The sequence below is a fragment of the Rhopalosiphum padi genome, chromosome 1 (genome assembly GCF_020882245.1).
Source record: "Rhopalosiphum padi isolate XX-2018 chromosome 1, ASM2088224v1, whole genome shotgun sequence".
In the NCBI taxonomy this organism is placed as follows: domain Eukaryota; kingdom Metazoa; phylum Arthropoda; class Insecta; order Hemiptera; family Aphididae; genus Rhopalosiphum; species Rhopalosiphum padi.
This window is the reverse complement of record NC_083597.1, coordinates 67,481,050-67,501,211: the sequence shown is the minus strand read 5'-3', so window position 1 is coordinate 67,501,211 and position 20,162 is coordinate 67,481,050. Positions and strand designations below refer to the sequence as shown.

General features: G+C 28.0%; 1 protein-coding gene across 1 annotated transcript; it reads right to left on the bottom strand.

Moving 5' to 3' along the window:
- Positions 1-1,223: 1,223 nt before the first annotated feature.
- On the bottom strand, positions 1,224-19,544 carry LOC132923798 (lysosomal alpha-mannosidase-like). Its single transcript, XM_060987771.1, has 17 exons — positions 19,318-19,544; positions 16,980-17,082; positions 14,462-14,543; positions 14,161-14,346; positions 13,595-13,800; positions 11,825-11,961; positions 11,604-11,737; positions 11,170-11,390; positions 10,871-11,060; positions 8,827-9,011; positions 8,516-8,730; positions 8,130-8,346; positions 7,916-8,033; positions 7,330-7,600; positions 6,745-6,978; positions 6,517-6,666; positions 1,224-2,011 (listed from the first exon to the last, which is right to left on the bottom strand). The coding sequence occupies exons 1-17, from the start codon at positions 19,537-19,539 to the stop codon at positions 1,814-1,816; spliced, it is 3,069 nt and encodes a 1,022-aa protein (XP_060843754.1). The 5' UTR covers positions 19,540-19,544; the 3' UTR covers positions 1,224-1,813.
- Between the last annotated feature and the right edge of the window lie 618 nt (positions 19,545-20,162).

Here is a 20,162-nt window from a genome sequence, read left to right as displayed (position 1 = left end):
ATTATTAATTACTATTACTGTAGGAAGGCTATACGACGTGATATTATTATACGACTGTGCGCCAAATCGTTTTCACGTGGTCTAATACGCGAGTGTGCGTTATTATTATTATTATTATGTCATGTATCGGGTTAACATTGATTTATATTTGTATGAGTACCAGCCAGTTCGTAAACGCGCGCTTTATTATTATCGTAAGATAGGGGTGATATTCTCAAGTAGTTATACTGTTATTTCGAGTTTCCGGTTTTGTTACTCTTGCGTTTTATTGTTATATAATAAAATCGAGATGCTGCGAATTGTTTGTAATAATGGAAAGTTTACATTCGTATTAAAGTTAAAGCAAAACAACATCAAATATGATATGATAATAAAATATTATCGTACACGTTTTTAACGAAACTTACAGAATGATCGTTTAAATTCATTTGCAAATGACATTCCTGTGTGGCAGCATATACCGACCTATCATGTACACACATAGTTAATCGATAAGCAATTATACCACATTCGCGATTATTATTATTGTTTAAACACTGTGATGTAAACAAAATGATATAATTATTTCTGTGAACATTGCGATTGTACGGGTGTGTACGGTATATAAACGTATACAACACACAAACAGCACATAGTCCACGACGCTACACGGAATACAAAAGACGAAATTCGACAAAAAATATTTGTAATGACATTAAATGCCAAATAGAAAAATATTACGTGATAAAATCAATATTGTTCCAATAGTCTCTTGCATGTGTAGTGTGCTATTTTATTAGATTATACACGAACGTAATATAATAATAATACACGAATTATCTAGTAAATACTAAAATCGTAGCCAGAATTTTATATTTCGGCAATAGAAGGGACGACACTGCTCCGGATTTGTAGGAAAATTAATTTTAGGAGCACTAACATTCTGTTCCCCGAGGCAGACGCATTCTGATTTCCAAGTCCTCGTTTAAGTATATGCAATATGCACGTATTGCAATACGTGCAATATGTATACACCTACGAAAAAAACAGCAGTTTAAAGTGTACACGACATGTGTATGGACATAAAAATAAATGTAAAACTCAATGTACCCGTTTGTGCATACTATATGAAAACTTGCGAAAAAAGGAACACAGTTATATGTGTGGTTTGTACGGATAGTTTCGACTAAAATAAATATATTTATTTAAAAAGGATTATTACATATATAATTTTGTATACAATATACATCAAACAAACAATGGTTTTATTAAATTCATACAATAAGTCTATATTAAATTAATATTACAAAATTAGTCTCATACAGTCAAGTACTACACAATTTTAATTTACAATAATAATATGATGATGAACGTCATGCTGTATGATTCAGTAAAATAAATTAATAAAATAACAAACTATTTAAAAATAAAAGGGACTGTGAAGATTTAAAAAGAAAACATCAATTATATGGAAACACGGGTGTCATATCGACTCATAAGAAATCCAGAGATTATTTTAATAAACTTCGCATCATTTTATCTCCGGATGTATGCTTTACATTTTTTCTTCTTTTTAAATTAAGTAAATAAAAACTAATAAATAATGAAACTAATATTTTATTAGCCGTATATGCCTACTTCCGCAGTAATCACATTTCATTTCCAACGGACATTTTTCAATGTGAACATAATATTTACTTTACCTATATATTATAATATGTTGATTTTTCTTGTGCGCATGTGTATGTATATGTGTAGACAAAACAATTTAATAGTTTCCTTACAGTTCCTTTGTCTTTGGTTATAATAATAAAACTCAAAACAAATCTGTACATTATCGTGGTTTCACCGTAAGCAAATAAGTTTTAATGGCCATGGGTGTGAGGAGATTGTCTGGTAGTGGTGCATTCAATTCTGGTCGTTGCGGTTTATCGCTATAGTTCCAACGGTAACGATCTAGATCTGCCTTAGCCAAATTTGCGCTTAGCGTCAGTTCTTTATACTCCAATACCTCCAATTGCGAAAATAATTGCTGAAACACGTTTTCAAATAATTTTACATTAGTTTTTGAAAAGTTAACGAAGTGCTTAAATGTCAATGTCGCGAACGTCTAATGAGTTCTCTTTTAAGGAGAAAAAATAACAAACAATAAGAACATCAAACACGACGTGTTTATCACAATATCGTGGACCTTTATTGTATTTTTTTTCCTTTTATTCACTAAGATGATAATGGTTCCTACCGATAACATAATGTTCATGTGGGGAGGGGATAATTTCGCAATTTGAAACACAAATCCATATCATATACAAGTCGTATAAAAATTTATTTGAAGTACGATGAAGAGAAACAATTGTTATAAATTGATCAGTAAATACATTTAAATAGTTATAATTTATTAATATTACACAAATAATCAATATGAATAAATATGTATTGTATTTCTTATATTTACTAAATACAATTTATATTATATCACAGAACAATATAGAAAAAAATAATATATTTATATATATATATATACGATACATAAATATATAAAGACGTACAGTAAGATAATCAAGTTAAAGTTATAAATAGTTTATAAAATCCTCATCTGATTGATGTAACAATAAGTAATGAAATAATCCTATACATTTGTTATTCATATTTATTTTGCTCTTGAACAGCAGCCAAGTTATAATTTTTTTTTAAGAATTTTAAAAAGTTACCACTATGAATGTCTAATGGTAATGGTAATATATCATAGATTTTTTGGACTAACGTACTTAAATGTGTACGTGAAGTTAGTTTTGTGTGCATGGTTGGTGCTTTCATAAAAAATATTTGTCTAGTATTATATTCATGTTCAGTTTAAACATATATATATTTTTGATAATGTTAAGTACATATAAGGTTTGTAAAATATATTTTTTTTTTTATCAATAGTACATTCATTTTGCTATACAAATATTTTGTGTGATGCATCGAGTTTTTTTTTAAATAATCATTGATATTATATTTTAAAGATTGTATAGTTATTTCTTATATTTTTCTTATAGGTATAATATTTTGATTTAAACATAAATTGTCATAATATATAATATTATATAGACTTTATTTAGTTATTTATAATTAACTATGAAATGTGATAAACCGTAAGTTTTTCCTAAGGAATAAATTATCATCACATAGTAATTTTTGGATTTTAGTCAAGTCGTTGTGTATAGATAAGTACATTATCAAAATAATAGCTCATACTTATGGACTGGCCTTCAATAAAATAATAAAAAATACTACATTATCTGTATAAATAGATTTCCGTATGTGTTCAAATTATTTATTTGATTTATATGTGATATATATATATATATATATATATATATATATATATATATATTAATGAGCGTGGGCGATAGAGTAGTCCCGTGAGGTACACCATGTATTATTGAAGTTTCTTAACTTAATTTATTGCTAATTTGATCGTGTTATTTTTTTTTCAGTTTATAAACTTAATAAATTTGAAGACGTCTCATCAATACCAAATTTTTTAAAATGTTGTAATATTTTATAATATACATTATTAAGTGATTTTGCTAGATCCTATATTAAACAGTTGCACATTTTTTTTTACCTAAGGATTTATAAATATAGTTTGATACGGTTACAATTACTTGTCATGTTCAGTGCTTTTTATCAGGAATTAATCTGAACGGAATACATTAAAGAAAGTAATTATATTTAAGGTAGGTATTAATACTTTTCTTTAAATTTTTTTTTTTTTCAAAAGATTTAGCAATATTCAAAATGTGTGAAATTAGGCGACAATTTTCAATTTATGAAATTTTAGATTTTTTTTAGGTTGTGATAGCTGAATTTATTATAAATGTGTAATGGTTTAATCAACCGATGCATATTTATTTTAATTGGAACGTTTTACTGTAATTCTATCTAACTTTTCTTCTAAATTAGATCATCTTTTAGAATGATTTTACAATTCCTTCATCATTAATCAAACTTAATTTTATTAATCGAAATGTTGGTAAAATTTAAGATTAGTTGTTATCTACCTGTATTGTGTATAAATGTATGATATATATCATTTATTTTGTGACTTGTATATAGTTATACATACATTGTGCTTCATTTGTATAGTAATCATTAAAGTAATTCAATATATTTTTTTTTTATCCGTCTAAAGTGTGTAGTTTTTCATCCAAATATTATTGATAATTTGAATAGTGTAATTATTTTTGGAACGTTTAGGTTTTTAGAGCGATTTGTCATGTTTTTTATTATGTTGATTTACATTAAAAAATATACTATTGGTATATTTGGTATATCGTATATGTAAGTAGATACACCAAAATAAATACCTAGTTCTTTATAATTATAATAGTATAGTAATTATAGATAGCTAATAAATTAAGTAATAGTTAAAATTAGTGTTCTATAACCAAATTAAGTAAAATTTCCAGTGCGTAATACTGAATAAGTAGTATTAATATAATATTATGTCACTAATTATATGGTCTATAATCAAGGACAATCGATTTAATCACTACTTTCAGCTTATTAGCTTACACTAATAAAAATTCGGATTGTTCTTTAAAAAAAACAGTTTCGAATATTTTGTTGTATAAAAAAATGTTCTTAACCTGTATAATATTTATACTTGGTAATTTACATTCACCTAATAAAATATAATACAGTTAAATTTTTATCGTGTGTATAATTATAATTTAATCTAAGGTGATTAGTCCAGCATTAATTTGTATTTAAGGTATATAATAGTTTAATTCATACCGTGTGTCTGTAATCTGCATGCATAGAAAAGATAAACATTAGCTAGTTAATAATTTTTTAAGCTTTTTAACTTAAGAGTTAGTTAATTATCTATAATTTTCGACTAGACCGTGTGATGACAATACGTTCCCAAAAACTTGAAATACTATATAAATTAGAGATTTAAATTATGTAAAAGTACATCCAAGTATGTCCATCATCAATACTAGTACACTACATGAGTAAGCCAGCCTAGATGTTTTGTGTTTATCTACGTTACATTGTGATGATATTATAACAGTGTGTTACAGGTCTAATGAATACCTAATAATTAAAAAAAAAAAAAAAAAACTAAGGAAGTCTCTTTTCTATATATTAGGTTTTAGGTGTGGCTCTTTATCGAATTAGTAACTGCCATTTATGTGATAATTATGAATTCAATGATAAATCGTTGTAATTAGCATTTACTTGTAAAAATTATTTAGAATTATGCTTCTTCCTAAAAAAATATAACAGATATCAAGATATTATATTTTAGAACATTGTTTAAAATCGTAAACCGTGTGCTTATATATATCGTAAATTAATTTCAAATAGTTTTATATTTTTGTTCAGTTTTTTTTCACTTAGTTTCTCTCTTTGATCATTTATATCTTTTAGGTAATTATAGAACGTAATCCTTTTAAAAACCACTGCATTATAAGCTCAGATATTTTAATTAACACAGAACTGTCATTTGTTCTAAAAACAGAACTACAAAACCAAATCTTACATGTTGCTAACTAAGTTTATTATTGAAGAGTATATATAATATAATTTAAGTGTAGCACTGAGACAACGTGTAAATAAGTTTACGTTTTGTATAATTAAAATTTAAAATTGTACCTCACTAGTGGCTATCAACTACTTACGTTGTTCAATCTAGAAAAAGCTATTGACTATAAAATTTTTAATATTTTTATGGGCTAAATGTATAAAAGAAGATAAATCATGCATATTATGGTGGTGAAAACTTTTCAAAATACGTCTATTATAGAAGGATATTAACAATTTTATTGTTGAAAAAACGTCTCGTGCAGGATAAAAATAATATCGATTTCGTATTTTCAATAATGCATTGTCTACATTTTACTGATAAACATGATTTAAAGACCTAGTTATACTTAAAATTCTCAAGTTGTATACTAGTTCTTAGCGGAAGTACCTAGATTGTATGTAAGAATATATTGCTTGGAAAAAAGTATTTATATTAAACTGTATACTAAACTTATGATTGTTCGTATATGTCGAACATTAATTTTAGTACCTATCGACATATGCATTCCCAATAAATACCCAAAACAATTTATCTATTTTAAATAGGTCTTTAAATCATTGTTATACGTACTGTCTGTTCAGTTTCAAATTAATTGAATACTTCTTAAAAAAATGTATCTACTAAAATATTTTATTCAATTTGATTTTCCTTTCATGAGTTATTGTTATAGCCACATAATATAATATAATATAATATAAATTGTTTTTATATTATATTCTGAATGCAGTGCAATTAGTAGCTAATTACAAAAATATTGTTATCTAAAAAAATATGTATTGTATAAAAATATGTAAACTTTAAGTATTATTTTTTGTAATAAGTAATTTAAATTGATAAATTATTTCATCAATAGCTTATAATGATACAATTGTATTGTTATATTGTAAAAAAAAAAAAAAAAAGGTTTTCCCAATTAAAATAAATATTATTTTTAATACAATAATTTTGCTACTTACTTGAAGATGAACGGTTTCAGGTAGAGATAAAAATCTATCTTCATCTTTCTCAAATATATGTTCAATTCTCAATAAAACTTGATCTTTTCTCCAATGTTCCAAAGTCAAAAGATGTATATTTAATGGTAACGAATTGTTCAACAATTTATACTGCGAATACCAAACGTGTGTATTAGATAGGTGAGGAGAAGCATTTAAAATGCAGTTAGCAACGCCAATAGATCTTACCGTTGCACTGAACTTTGAAACCCATTCGTTACTTTCCATGTGAGTTGGTGCCAATGTAACAACAGGTTGCATGGCTGTATGGAGTGCCGACAGCCTGTGAGCTTTGGCAGCCTTATCTAACTCGTTAAAGTGTAATATGTGTTTTCCCCTAGTCACCATGCCTTCGCCGTATTGATTCTCATCCAATGGTTCGCTAACCCCTTGGCTGTCGTCGTACAATAGTCGACGATGAAGCTGTAATATAAAAATACGTATAGGTGTATAGGTGAACAGATGATAATGTGTACTGCGGTGTTATTATATGAACTTTTGAAAATATTTTGAGTCCGTGAATTTTTGATATTCAACGCACGTAAAACGAAAAGTATTATAATAATATTATCATCGTTTAAAATAATTATCACCTAACGATATTTGATTATTTGCAATGATGGATTGGCTTTTTATCTATCATAAAATAATATTGTGAATTTTAATCATCCATCAGCAAATTATTATAATTTATAAATGTTCTGCAGAAGTGCAGACCGCATAGTATAAATAGTATAGTAATATTTAACAGTGATTTGCTTGTTAACAATTTACCATAAGTTCCAATGTGCCATCCTCGATGCTAGTACCGCCCTGAGGCCGATCGGTTATTATTGTGGCTTGGTGAATAGCGTCCCTGATTGCTATGCTTGAAGTAATTGGATAATAATTAGACGCAACGGGTTCAGTTAGGGTTAAATTCCAAGAAGAACGTTGATTCCGTTTCCTTTTCATCCACCTCCTTCCATTAGAGTCCGTATAAAACGTACCGTTCGACGCTATTTTGGTTGTATATTTGGTAATGACTTCTTTTCCGATCCATTCCCTACATAATCAATCAAACTAACATATGTTAATAATTCATCAAAGTGTATTAATAAATAATAATATTATATACAGTCACGTAAACTTTTGCATTAATAATAATTGTAAATTGTTTGCTTCGTATATACGCTATCGAACACATTATTATAATGTAAACTATTAAATATTAAAAATAATGAATACAATTATCAATATAAAATGATTTAATGCTATACAGTATGCATTTAATACAGAAATATATTTTTAAATAATCAACTGTTTTTTAATTATTTACAATTTTCAATATTTCATAATTGTTTTTTTTTTTTTTACTCACATAATAGGTATGGGTCCGACGAGCCATTCGAATTCAATTGATTCTTGTTGATCATAAATCCTAACTACTTGACTAAGCCAAGAACTAAAAGACTGGTGTACTTCGTGCACGTTTTTGCCTGAAAAAAATTACATATATTATGTATAGCACTTTGCCGCTTTAGGCCAATTGTATATGGCTACATAAGTATTAACGAAGGTAACCATTATAATACCTCGGTAAATTGTCAAATTGATTTTTTCAGATATGACTGTCGGTTGGTTTTTAGTGGGTCTAAAAATGTAAGCTCCGCTGGCACGGTTATCGGCGTTGAAATTATAACCTTTCATCGACTCGTAGAAAAAAAAATTTTGCTGCAATTGATGTCTCGTGCCGTTATGCTCTATCCACTGCACTAGTCCGCTGGTACCGTTAAAACCTATTTTCAATTTCTACAGATTTGTAAAATCGGAAGAAATAAAAAACGGTACGAATGTATAATTACATATATATTATGTATAAAATGCGTATAACAACACGCATAAAATAATTATAAATTATAATATATCGTAAAGGTTATTAGTTTAATTTGAAATGTATTTATTGTTATTGTTGTTATACCCCGTTTTCTATCGTCACTTCCTCTGTGCTATTGTGTGGCGTCGGTCTCGGTGGGGGTTCTGGTTCGTTAATTCTCTCCACGTGATAGTTGACTAATCCTAATGGGGACACTTCGCTAGCAATAAATACTAGCTCGTGCGTGGCGTTCGAGGTACGGCCTCCCAGTCGGAAAATCTGACCAGGCAAAAACACTAATTCGTACGGCACGTTGGCCCCTGAAAATCCAAACATACGCGTGATCAGCACCGTATAAATCAGGTGTGCAAAAATAATCAAATTTGTGTAGCTGCTGTAGTTTAAATCGTTGTTACCATTCGGACCGGTAACCTTGTAATCTGCGTACTTCACGGGAATGCGGACAGGCGTGGTAACAGCGCGCGATAATGGGTTGTACAGAGTGATCACGAATTTAGAATTGTTCTCGGAAACATCACACTCGCTGATATTGAGCATTTTGCAATATTGCTGTTCGGGAAACTCCTTTCCAAACCATTTTCTGTAAGATTATAGTATGATTTATAACGTGTAATTTTAAACATGCGTACTTATAATATATGCTAACATAATAATTAATTATATTTTATAAAACACATAACATTATAGCTGTCCCTGTTATCTATGTATAATATATATGTGTATTAGAATTAGTATTATAAATATAAATAAATTTGTACACTGTGATAAATTATTACCACTATAGTAATGTTCTCGGACAGTTGTTGTGATTTTTCCATTGTATGGTTTAAGTTTGTTATTATAAATCATAATAATAATATGTTTACATTTTGATTAGATATTTTTAATTACGATAACGGTTTATTTCGTTTTTTTTTTTTATAATAAAACTCACATTTTTAATTCTATATACTCATACTGAACTTGCTGACTAATGTTTATGAGTAAACATCGGATATTAAAATCATTACATTTTTATCATTAGTGTTTTAAGCATTTCAAGTTTGGCAAAAAATTCAAGAAGTATTTATCAACTGCTCAAATCCTGTTAACTAAGTTTTTAAACTAGTATAGATGATAAAATATTGGTTTCCGGTTTGTTGAATGTAACATTTTAGTTCAGACCATGAAATTTAAAAAAAATGCTATTATCATTATATTTTATAAAACATAAAAAGTCATTGTGACGATAAAAATAAATAATATTATCATATTATAAAAATTTCAAACTGAAAATCAAAGTAAAAGCAAAAATTAATTTATCCATTAAAGTGATACGCTAAATGAATCACCAAATATGTAATTAATGGATATTAACAATACTGAATACGGTACACGTTTTACTTAAATTATAATCAGAAACTATAAGTTTAACAGATAAATACTCGTATAACGTTGTTCAACTTACGTACAAATAAACTTGAACCAATTATTCTGTACACGAGAAATACAAAATCAATATTATTTATTTGAGTATGAAGTGAATATACTCGATGAGTATTAAATTAATTTAAACTAAATATATACGATGTGCCGGTGTAAGGTCTACTTTAAACTAAAATTCAATAACACGTTTATACTGTTATTAAGTATTAACCATTTAATTTTCAATATTATACCACTTTAATTATATGAATTATTTTAATATTATTATATTGTATACTTCATATACATACCAAATTTACTAGTTATTTTTTTCATTTAATAATGTGATTTCGGATATTACATTTTGAGGTCAAGGCTTACATTTTTTTAAACAAATTTAAAATTTAAATTTTAAGTTATTTAACATGACATCGCATGCCACAATAAATGTATTTCAGATTCCGATCATTTCGGATTTAATTTCATTCAGAACTGAAATCGAATAATATTATGTAGTCGAGTACGAAATATTCAACAGAAATAGATACAAACAAATATATTGGAATAGACAAACAAACATGGTGATATTTTCAACCATTACACAATTCAGTATTCTTGCTTATTATGACCGATTTTGTTCAATAAAATTTTCTATTATTTTTTTACGATTATGTTATACATCTATGATATGACTTTCATAAATTATGTATTCACTATTAATACGCTGAATAATGTTGTTAAAAAATATTTTTCATTGTCTTATGAATTATTATACTATAACTTATACAATTTAGTTGTTTTTTTCAACGAATTTATTTATTTGTCTCTTCAATTGCAGAATAAAGCGATCGCAATGTAGTTTAGTCATCAAAGAAAATAGGTAATACTGTGCAGCTACTAACGAAAATGAATCAATCCTTTACTTTGACTCATGTTTGGGTATATATCTGTACTTTTACCTATCACCATATCATATTACAAACACCTGTATAAAGGTGAATGGTATACAAGCTATGACAAATGGACATTGTATACCTGTAAGCAGCCGTCAACACTTTTTGCGTCTCTCCTATCCCTTCATCTAGGTAAAGGGCATAGTCGTCAGATACGTGTTGTTTTTCCGTACCCGTGATGGCGTCGTGATGTTGTGACTGCGCAACGGCGATAGCTAACATTTGCACGTGCTCGTTGAGCTCTCCTCCGAGTATCGTACCGATTTGTTTTACTGCCTAATTGGGATTACCACTGGTCAATATATTATACATTTCCGTTTTAAATCTATTACCACTATAACGATATGACGTGTTGCTTATAGTTGATGTATTATAATATACTTGCCTGTAGTAGGTTGTTGGCCTTGCAAATCATGTACTTCAAATTGGACCGCGACGTAAAGTACCCCGTCCAATATGAATGTTCGTCGTGTGCATATGGGAAGAAATCATCCGAATCCTTGAGGGGCCAAGTAACGTTTTTGGACATTTGCAGGGCGGACAAATAACATTCGGGTGTCGAATACAACACGTTCAAATCTGGTTTCAATAGATTCACGTGTCTAAAACAAATTAATATAGAATCACAAATTAATATTTTGCATGGTATCGAGTGGGCCATCTAAATAGTCGAAATATGTTCACTAAATTTTGTTTTTTATTAATATTATTATTTTTATAATCAATGTTGACCGATTTTTTAAACTACTACATATACATTATATGCGTTTAAGTTGAGATCAATATCGTTTGCATATGCGAAAAAATCACTGTACTTGATTAATTTGTCCATATTTCTGAACCACGACGACGCCACCGAATAAGAGAAATCACCACCCATGGTCATCATGATATTATTCGTTTTAAATGCCGAAGCGTATCGCTGGACGTGATTTGCAAAGTTTTCTACCTTCCAGAGAAATAAAGTATTATTCAATTCATTAATTATCAATGCACAGATTATATAATATATACGTCTATTAGGTGTAATTATTACTTTTGCATTGACGTTGTATCCGTGTAGTTTCGGGTTGTCCAAAATGGGATCATCGTTGCAAAATGCATCAAAACAAAATCCTTCGGGGGCAACGTATAAGTTGTATAAAACACTTGTAAACAATTCACCACCTTGTCCTACAGGGATTTATAAACCATTAATTTAGCATATCGCGCGAAATAAACGGTGTAAAATAATATATATATATATAATTCACTAAAAAACTTTTGTCGTCGATAAATATTTTATGAATCCTAATAATTGTATTTTAACTTGATTTAATATTATAAAAGTGTTTATATTATAACTGATTTAAAATTAATTACATTTAAAAGAATTTTAAAAGACGTAAGAATAACTTTTTTGTAAAATATGCTCTTTGTTAATAAACCAATTAACCAAAAAAAATTAAATTATATTTAATAATTTTTAATTACAATTATAAATTACGATGATAAATATGATTTATTCAGTATTAATTGTTTACTTTTTTTAAATATTGACTTTAATGTTGAAATATTTGTTTAATCTGCTCAATTAAAAATAACCAATTTGAAGTGATTTTTCACGAAATGTTTTGTTGGAATTTAAAATAATAAAAAATGAGTAATATTTCTGTAACACTTTCAACAATGTTTTAAACTTTAACTTCAGCGAACCTATATTCTTTATATACAATGATCAAATCGAGATAATCCTCCTCAAACTTTTACTATAAAAACAAGTATGAAAACATATATGTTATTTGTCCGAAAACTTCTTATACGTCGATAGAAGTTTATAAATTACCAATTGATTTGGGTTATTTGTTTGAATGATATTAGTTACAAAAACGTATCCAAACTTTAAAGTATTGTGAATGCGAGAAATAAGAACAAAATTGTTTTCCTTAACGTAGTACAGAAACAAAAGTAGTTTAATTCGTAAAATAACAAACAGGCAAAAGTATCATTTTTAATTTGTCTCGGAAAAACTAAAATTAATTAATGTATAATATAGGTGTTTATAATTTATATATAATAGTAATGGTGAAGGCACTCAGAGTTAATTGGTATGGATCTGACGTATACATTGTATAGATAATAAAATATATTTATATAATATCCTTTATACTTGTACATTGGTTATAGCTTATTTTTGAGTTTTTAGCAAAGTGTTGTCATATTAGATAAAATTGTATTAATATATTAACAAAATTAATGATATTAAATCATTATTAAATGTATATAGTTATAATATTACTATTTAACATAATCGTATCCGTAAAATAAAATAACGTAAATGTTCTACGCCTATGTGTAATCTCTATAATTAAATAATGAAACTATATTTAATCTAATATTGACATTGAAAAACATAAATATAACTATATCAAATTATTGCTGATAATAAAGTATTAATCAATACAATGATAACATATAATAATGTAAATAATATTATACAAATTTAAAATGCAAAAAAAAAAAACTTATTTAATTTACCTAATCATATTGTTTTTTTTTTTTTTTTTTTGTTAAAATTGAGTTTGTATTATAACCAACATTGTTTTATTAATATAAACGTTAGTTTGTTTTTACATAAATTAAAAAATATATATCATATAACTGAATTTTCTTTAACCATAATATATTTTTGACACCTTTCGGGGTTCAGTGAAAATGATATAATAATATATAGTGACGAAAAATAAGTCTGGTAAATAACTTTTATATTTTTATAAACATAAACTAATTTAAAATATTATTATTATAGCAAAATGCATGTGATTACCTATATTGACGTCTGGTCTCCATACCATTTCCATTGTTTTCTGACTTTTTCTAAGAGCTAAGTCTTCGTGATCTATACGGCCCAAAACCAATCCATCAAAACCCATTTCGGCAAATTCAGCGGCCACTTCGCTTGAATGACCAAATGGATCAATTTGCCATGCCACACGAGGCCGAGCACACTCTCCAAACGTATCGTTTAAGAACCTAAAATATAAGACAATAAACTATACCTAAGAAATAACTGAGCACACAGTGTGATATTATAAAGTTATTTTTATAAACTTATGTAATAAAAGCGAGTCTTTAAAAAACTATAAATAATTTTAGAAACAAAAAAAAATGTTATTATTAAAATTTAATTATTTTGTGTGAAGTAAAATACAAACTATTAAATAACCCCATTCTTCGCGCAAAAATCAATAGCAACCATCTATAACTTCCCTACACGACAAATTGTTATTTAAACACACAAGAGAACACAATATACCTTTTATAACCTATACATTATAATATTCTGATATGTGTAACAGCATTCAGCCACTATAACACATTGTTAACGCTTACTTAAGGCCCAAAGTCATCTGATCGATAAGGGTTGAATAATGAGGGACCGCTTCATCGCTCATCACCCATCCACCGTGCAACAGTTGTAACCGACCTTCGTTCACTAGCATCTTTAAGCTATTTCGGTTCCACTCGTCTTGTTCTTCCCACCAACGCCACAAAAACGCAGTTTCCACAAAGACGAATCTGGTAAAAAAATTATACATAAATATTACAAACTTGAATGAATCCGTTTTTAATCAATTCCGAGTAATCTACGTATTAATACCAAAATTTAAAAATTTAAAAAAATGATTTTTACTTTCGGTTTTTGTTTTTCAGCAATTCGGAAACAACCGAGTCCAAGATGTATTGCACGCCGTAAGGTGCATGCGCTTTGTTACCTTAAAAAAATAAAATTTCATTAGACAAAAAAGTAACCAATTTTAATGTTGCGAATGGATAAATTACTTCCTATTTTACAGCTAGTATACGGACAAAATTATTTTACATGATACAATCAATTTCAGGGTTAATTTATTCCATATGGATTTAATCGTTTATAATTTGGGAAGTTGGGGTTTGAGATTATTTTACAACAAGTACAATACATACGTCCGATTAATGCTTATATAATGCCTATATGCAAATTATTAGGTAGTTACTAGGTATTTGGTATATTATAGTATAAACTATATTAAAATATATTTGTAATATGCATGTGAAATCGTTCAGATTTAATTGTAAAGTTAATACGCTAACCATAGATTAAGTATAAATTACACGGTGATTCACCAAGCATGCTAACTTTTTTTTCTTCGATAATGCTGTTACTCAAAATCTGATTTGTTTTGGAATTTTTAAATAGATTAAAAACCATACTTTAAAATGCTTAACATTTTTTTTTCTATTTAAGAAATGCAAAATTTTTATTTTTTTATGTGACTAGCCCCACTTTCTACTATAAATAATTATTTTACAGATATTTTTCTGAAAATGTTGATGTATCAAAATTAAAATTAAAACGAGTAGTTTTTGAATTGTTATACTTTATGTATTCAAGGTAATAGATTTATGATAACGGTTTTTATTTTGTAGGTATTTAAAATAAAAACAAATTATTACAACTAAAATATGATTAATCTTGTCGCATTATTGTTACGATAATCATTTATATTTTTATCTAAAACACCAAAGTGTAGGTAATATTATAATATGTGTAAATTGTAAAATTTATCTTTCATGAAATTTCTTATCAAAAAATAATTAAAATATTCTTGGTAAAAATATATTACTGAATTATTATTAGATTTGTAAAGTATTAGTAATGCATTATAACCACTTATCTTATGTAAAAAAAAACTTCCTAGGTATTAACCTTGTATGGTTGGGCCAGTTAATTATGCGTACATCAATTATTACTGAAATAATAACAGCGAAAGAATTGCATTATATACGACTAGATAATTTTTTTTACTATTTTAAGGATTAAGTAATTTCTGTATGAACCGTGTTGATTTATTAGCAAGTCGTACTCCTCTCGAGAGATTTAACGTTAAAACACTTAGGGAAATTAAAAATGTAAAGAAACGTAGTATGCTCTTATTCTATGACATATTATTATTATTAATTTACGTAAAAAAGTAATTTTATTAAATTTTATTTTAAAATATTAACCAAATTGTATAATTGAAATAAAAAAATGTGTTAATATAGTTGTATAAAACAATACATTTATAAAAAAATAATCAAATCCAATATTAAAAAAAGGATATATTTATAGCATCTGATCAACAATAGTAATAACGTTATCTATCCAACATTTTTAATTTAAATTTCGTTTGAATATGCCATAATATCATATTACTATTACTAAGATTTTTTTTTACAAATAATACTAATTCAAAACGACGTGTAGTTAGAAGGTAGGTATTGTATTATACGACTTTAGTTTTGTTCATGTTTAATGTTTACATAATTTTCTAAAGCAAATTCAACTTTGATTTATAATAATATTAATACAAACTTTATATAAATAAAAAATAAAAGACTTAGTAATAATATTATGCTATAATACTGCGCTGAATAAATTAAATACAATTTTTTTAATTCTGAATACATGTACTTAACCAACAATTCAATGCGGTTATACTTTTGAAATAATGTTAATTAAAATTTGTTCATGGAATAGGCAAAATCTAATATGAATTATATACTGTTAATTATAATGTTAATTTATCTTAATTAATTTACTTTGAACCTAAAAACTTGATTATTTCGTTTTATTTCGGTGATATTTAAATCAAACTACTAAATGGGCATAAATATACTGAATATTATCATTCATTTCGAGGTTAACAGTTTTTTTTGCCAATTTAAATAGTGCTCAATGATAATATTGTGATTATCAGTGTTTTAAATTTTATATTAACATAACAAATGGAATATATTACTAAAATTTTAAATTTAAAAACAAACAAATCTTTGTTGAGAAATAAAAATTTTGTTTATATTTTTAGTAAATATAAAAAATAAATATAAAATTACTACTATATGGTGTATTAGTTTTATACTATTTATACTAGTTTATAAACCATAGTTTTTTATAAACTTTTCATTTTCTAATTAAAATATTGATCTCATAGTTTTAATTACATATTATAGCTATATATAGTAATATAGTGTGTATTATCATTATGTAAAATAAATAGTATCTGTTGATTGTTTTAAAATAGATAAACGTACAAGAGAGATAACAATTTCAAAGTAAATTGTATTTTAAAATTTGCTTAATTTTATAGGTAATTAATAATAATACATTGAATTAAAAAAATACCAACTGCCATAGTAATACTGATCCACAGTTTTCAGCCATCCCACGTCATCGTGTGTGTGAGCGATCAGATGTACGTTTAACTTATTTGGATCGATTGCGTTGCATGACTAAAACAATAGTTATAAATACATTTTTCTATAAAACATCTTATTGAATAATTGTATCAATAAAAACTTAATGCTTATGGTGATTCGTGTACATCGTGTTAAATTATAATACGAGTTTGTGACAACAACTACAGTCAAACATATTTTTTAAACCTGTTTCTACGAAGCTATTTATACATTTTAAGATGTACATAAAATCATGTAAAAAAATGTGTATTTCATTTGGTTCCAAAATTTAAGTTTTATACAAAATATTTCTGAGTTTTTTTAAAAATATATTCTATTTTAAGCTAAAACAATACCTCTATAGTATTGTTTTATGAACTTTGTCGATTTTTGAATTGAAATATTTTATGTTCTTGTATTTTTATCAAAAAAAATAATACGATTATCAACATAATTGATGAAAAATATTTATATTATTAGTTATTATAATATTTGACTATTTATTTCTTGACTTGATAAAATTGTAATAAAATTACAATTTTCAAATACGCGCTTATAAATATAGGTACTATAACAACTTATAACGACAACGACCGTTTTTAAAAAATCGAATTTGACAGTATCAAGCATTATAACGTGAAATTTTAGAGTTAAAAAAAAAAGCAATAGGTAGAAAAAATTCACGGATTCAAGGTCAATGCCAACTCGATAACCTTTAAGACGTGATGATGATTAATTTATATAGTCCATGTGCAATAATTATTGTGTATGTATGTATTGTATATACGCTCAAACGATAACAAACGGTAAGAACATCTTTACATGTACTTATACTTTTATTAGGCCGTTAATCGTTAATCAGTCGGGAAATAATATACCGGTGCAACAGGTTAGGTACCGGTACCACAGGGTCACCGCCGGTCAACGATTCACCCAGTACAATATAAAAAATATCATTTTTAAGTGCGTTTTAAAACAAGAAATACATAGATGAAAACGGTATTATTTTTATTAGATATATATATATTTATACAGGTACAAGAGTTTGATGTTGCGTTGCCACTATGTAACTTGTTATTACCTATAGTCTATACGGTCACCGTTAACGCACAGCGGGGTAGTAGGCATTAGTTAGATACACATTTTGTTTTGTCTTGAGTAGGTAGGTATCTATAATGGTTTTAAAAAGAACTACTATGTAATTATCCACATTATGCAAATCGTATACGTTACACAAATTCTAACTACCATTGATTTAGTAACATTATTTTAATAAATTCAAATCGATGACCTGCACAACGTCGATGATTCATAACAGTACAACATAAAATTATTATCATTCGTCGTCGTCGACATCGACTATCATACCCGTCATTGTACTCGTCAGTCATCGACTCTTGGGTTCGTGTGTGATTTAAAACAAATATTATTTTAAATATAATACGTTTATGCGTGTACGAGCGCGTGCGGACGTGTACATACCTACGACAATATAATGTTACCTATAGGACCTTTGGTATAATAATATGAAAACGTAAAACGTCACAGACGCGCGGTCAAAGGCCACATTCCACGAGTTATTCCGATAAAAATTACAAAAACTTTTCGTGTACACTAGTTCGCGTTTATTTTTTATTATTGCTCGCCAACGCGTGTACGTACGTTTGTACCAATTGCTTTTTATTGCTCAGTCTACATATATATATATATTATATGAGTACCACGTTGTACACGCATAACACGCATGTCGTATATACGTATGTATATTTATATGTTTATAGTGTAACGTGTATAGTATTCAATTGGTTCATAAAAGAGACACGTCCTTTTCAGCGATTACACACTTAGACGGCACACTCTCGCACACGTCATATTCATACTTACGCGTTTAACACGCAAAATAATGTACAGGATCATCGAAAATTTGAGTCTCCGCCCGATTCCTATCGCCCAAATGATGGATGACGACCCCGCCGCCCCGGTATAATATTATATTATCACCGTAAACGTGAACGTGCGACTGTACGATATATACCTACCCATAATTCCGATACGTCGACGAGGCCGAAAAAAGCGTATATTAACCAACAGAATTCGATCACACAGATAATCATATTGAAATATAACGTAAGATCCTACCGGCCATGTACGTCCCGTGCGCGAGGGTTTTAAGGGGTGAAGGGGTGGAAAAAGGGGCAAATACGATGATACGACGGCGAAACGTTCCTCGTCTGCCGGACGTCGGAAGTTTCCCAAGAACCCTGTGGACGGAAGTGGTTTTTTTTTTACCTTTGGAGCGCATCCGCTGGACGACGACTCGTGATCTGCTGCGGCGGTGGTCTGCGCCAATAACGCGCAAAGCGCGACGCACACGGCGGCGGCGGCGGCGAACCGGTACCGAACAACACGTGACGGCGACCGGTCAAAGGACGCTACAGTGCGAACGGCCATACCTGTGGGCAACACGACCATTACCGAGTACTGACGTCTGACTGAATGTGTGATGCACATAATAATATAATACGTATAGGTACCGTCTCGCCACCACCGCCACCATAATAATATGTAATACATCCCGTGTACACACATACTTATTTCCCCCACCGCGAACACTGCCTATATAAACATATTTTTACATAATTTACCGAGTTCGATAATAATAACATTTTATATATATATATATGTATGTGTGTGTGTGTGTGTGTGTGCGTGTGTGTGCATTTAATATTTGTACATATTGTTATTTTTACGATTGTCCGCTGTTATGATATCATTACATCACCACTAAAATATAATAATAATAACGACGATGGCAATGATGATGATGATGATATAGAATTATAGACGATATAATATAGTGACGACGATAACGATAAGCCGCGATAATAATAACAGTTTGAATAAAAACGATATTGGTTTTGTATATTAATATTATATTACAGTTTGTAACTGCCAAATGTTCTGGTTGTAACGTACTACTATAATATTTAGGTATTCGTAGATGGATAAGAGGCGAGTGGGCCGAAACGGAAAGTTTCCAGCCGAACGACGGTGTGACAATACGCGGATATCATATTATTATACATTATTATTTATTATTATTTATATTGTCATACCGTTGACCTACTTCTATC

What these genes read in the sequence shown, in the direction of transcription:
- LOC132923798 (XM_060987771.1), bottom strand. Translation starts at nt 19,539, where the DNA reads ATGTGCATCACACATTCAGTCAGACGTCAGTACTCGGTAATGGTCGTG. An exon ending in AATATGGACAAATTAATCAA is followed by an intron (nt 11,391 to 11,603) that starts GTACAGTGATTT and finishes AATTTGTTTTAG; the next exon opens with ACACGTGAATCTATTGAAAC. An exon ending in CAAGGTTACCGGTCCGAATG is followed by an intron (nt 8,731 to 8,826) that starts GTAACAACGATT and finishes TTGGATTTTCAG; the next exon opens with GGGCCAACGTGCCGTACGAA.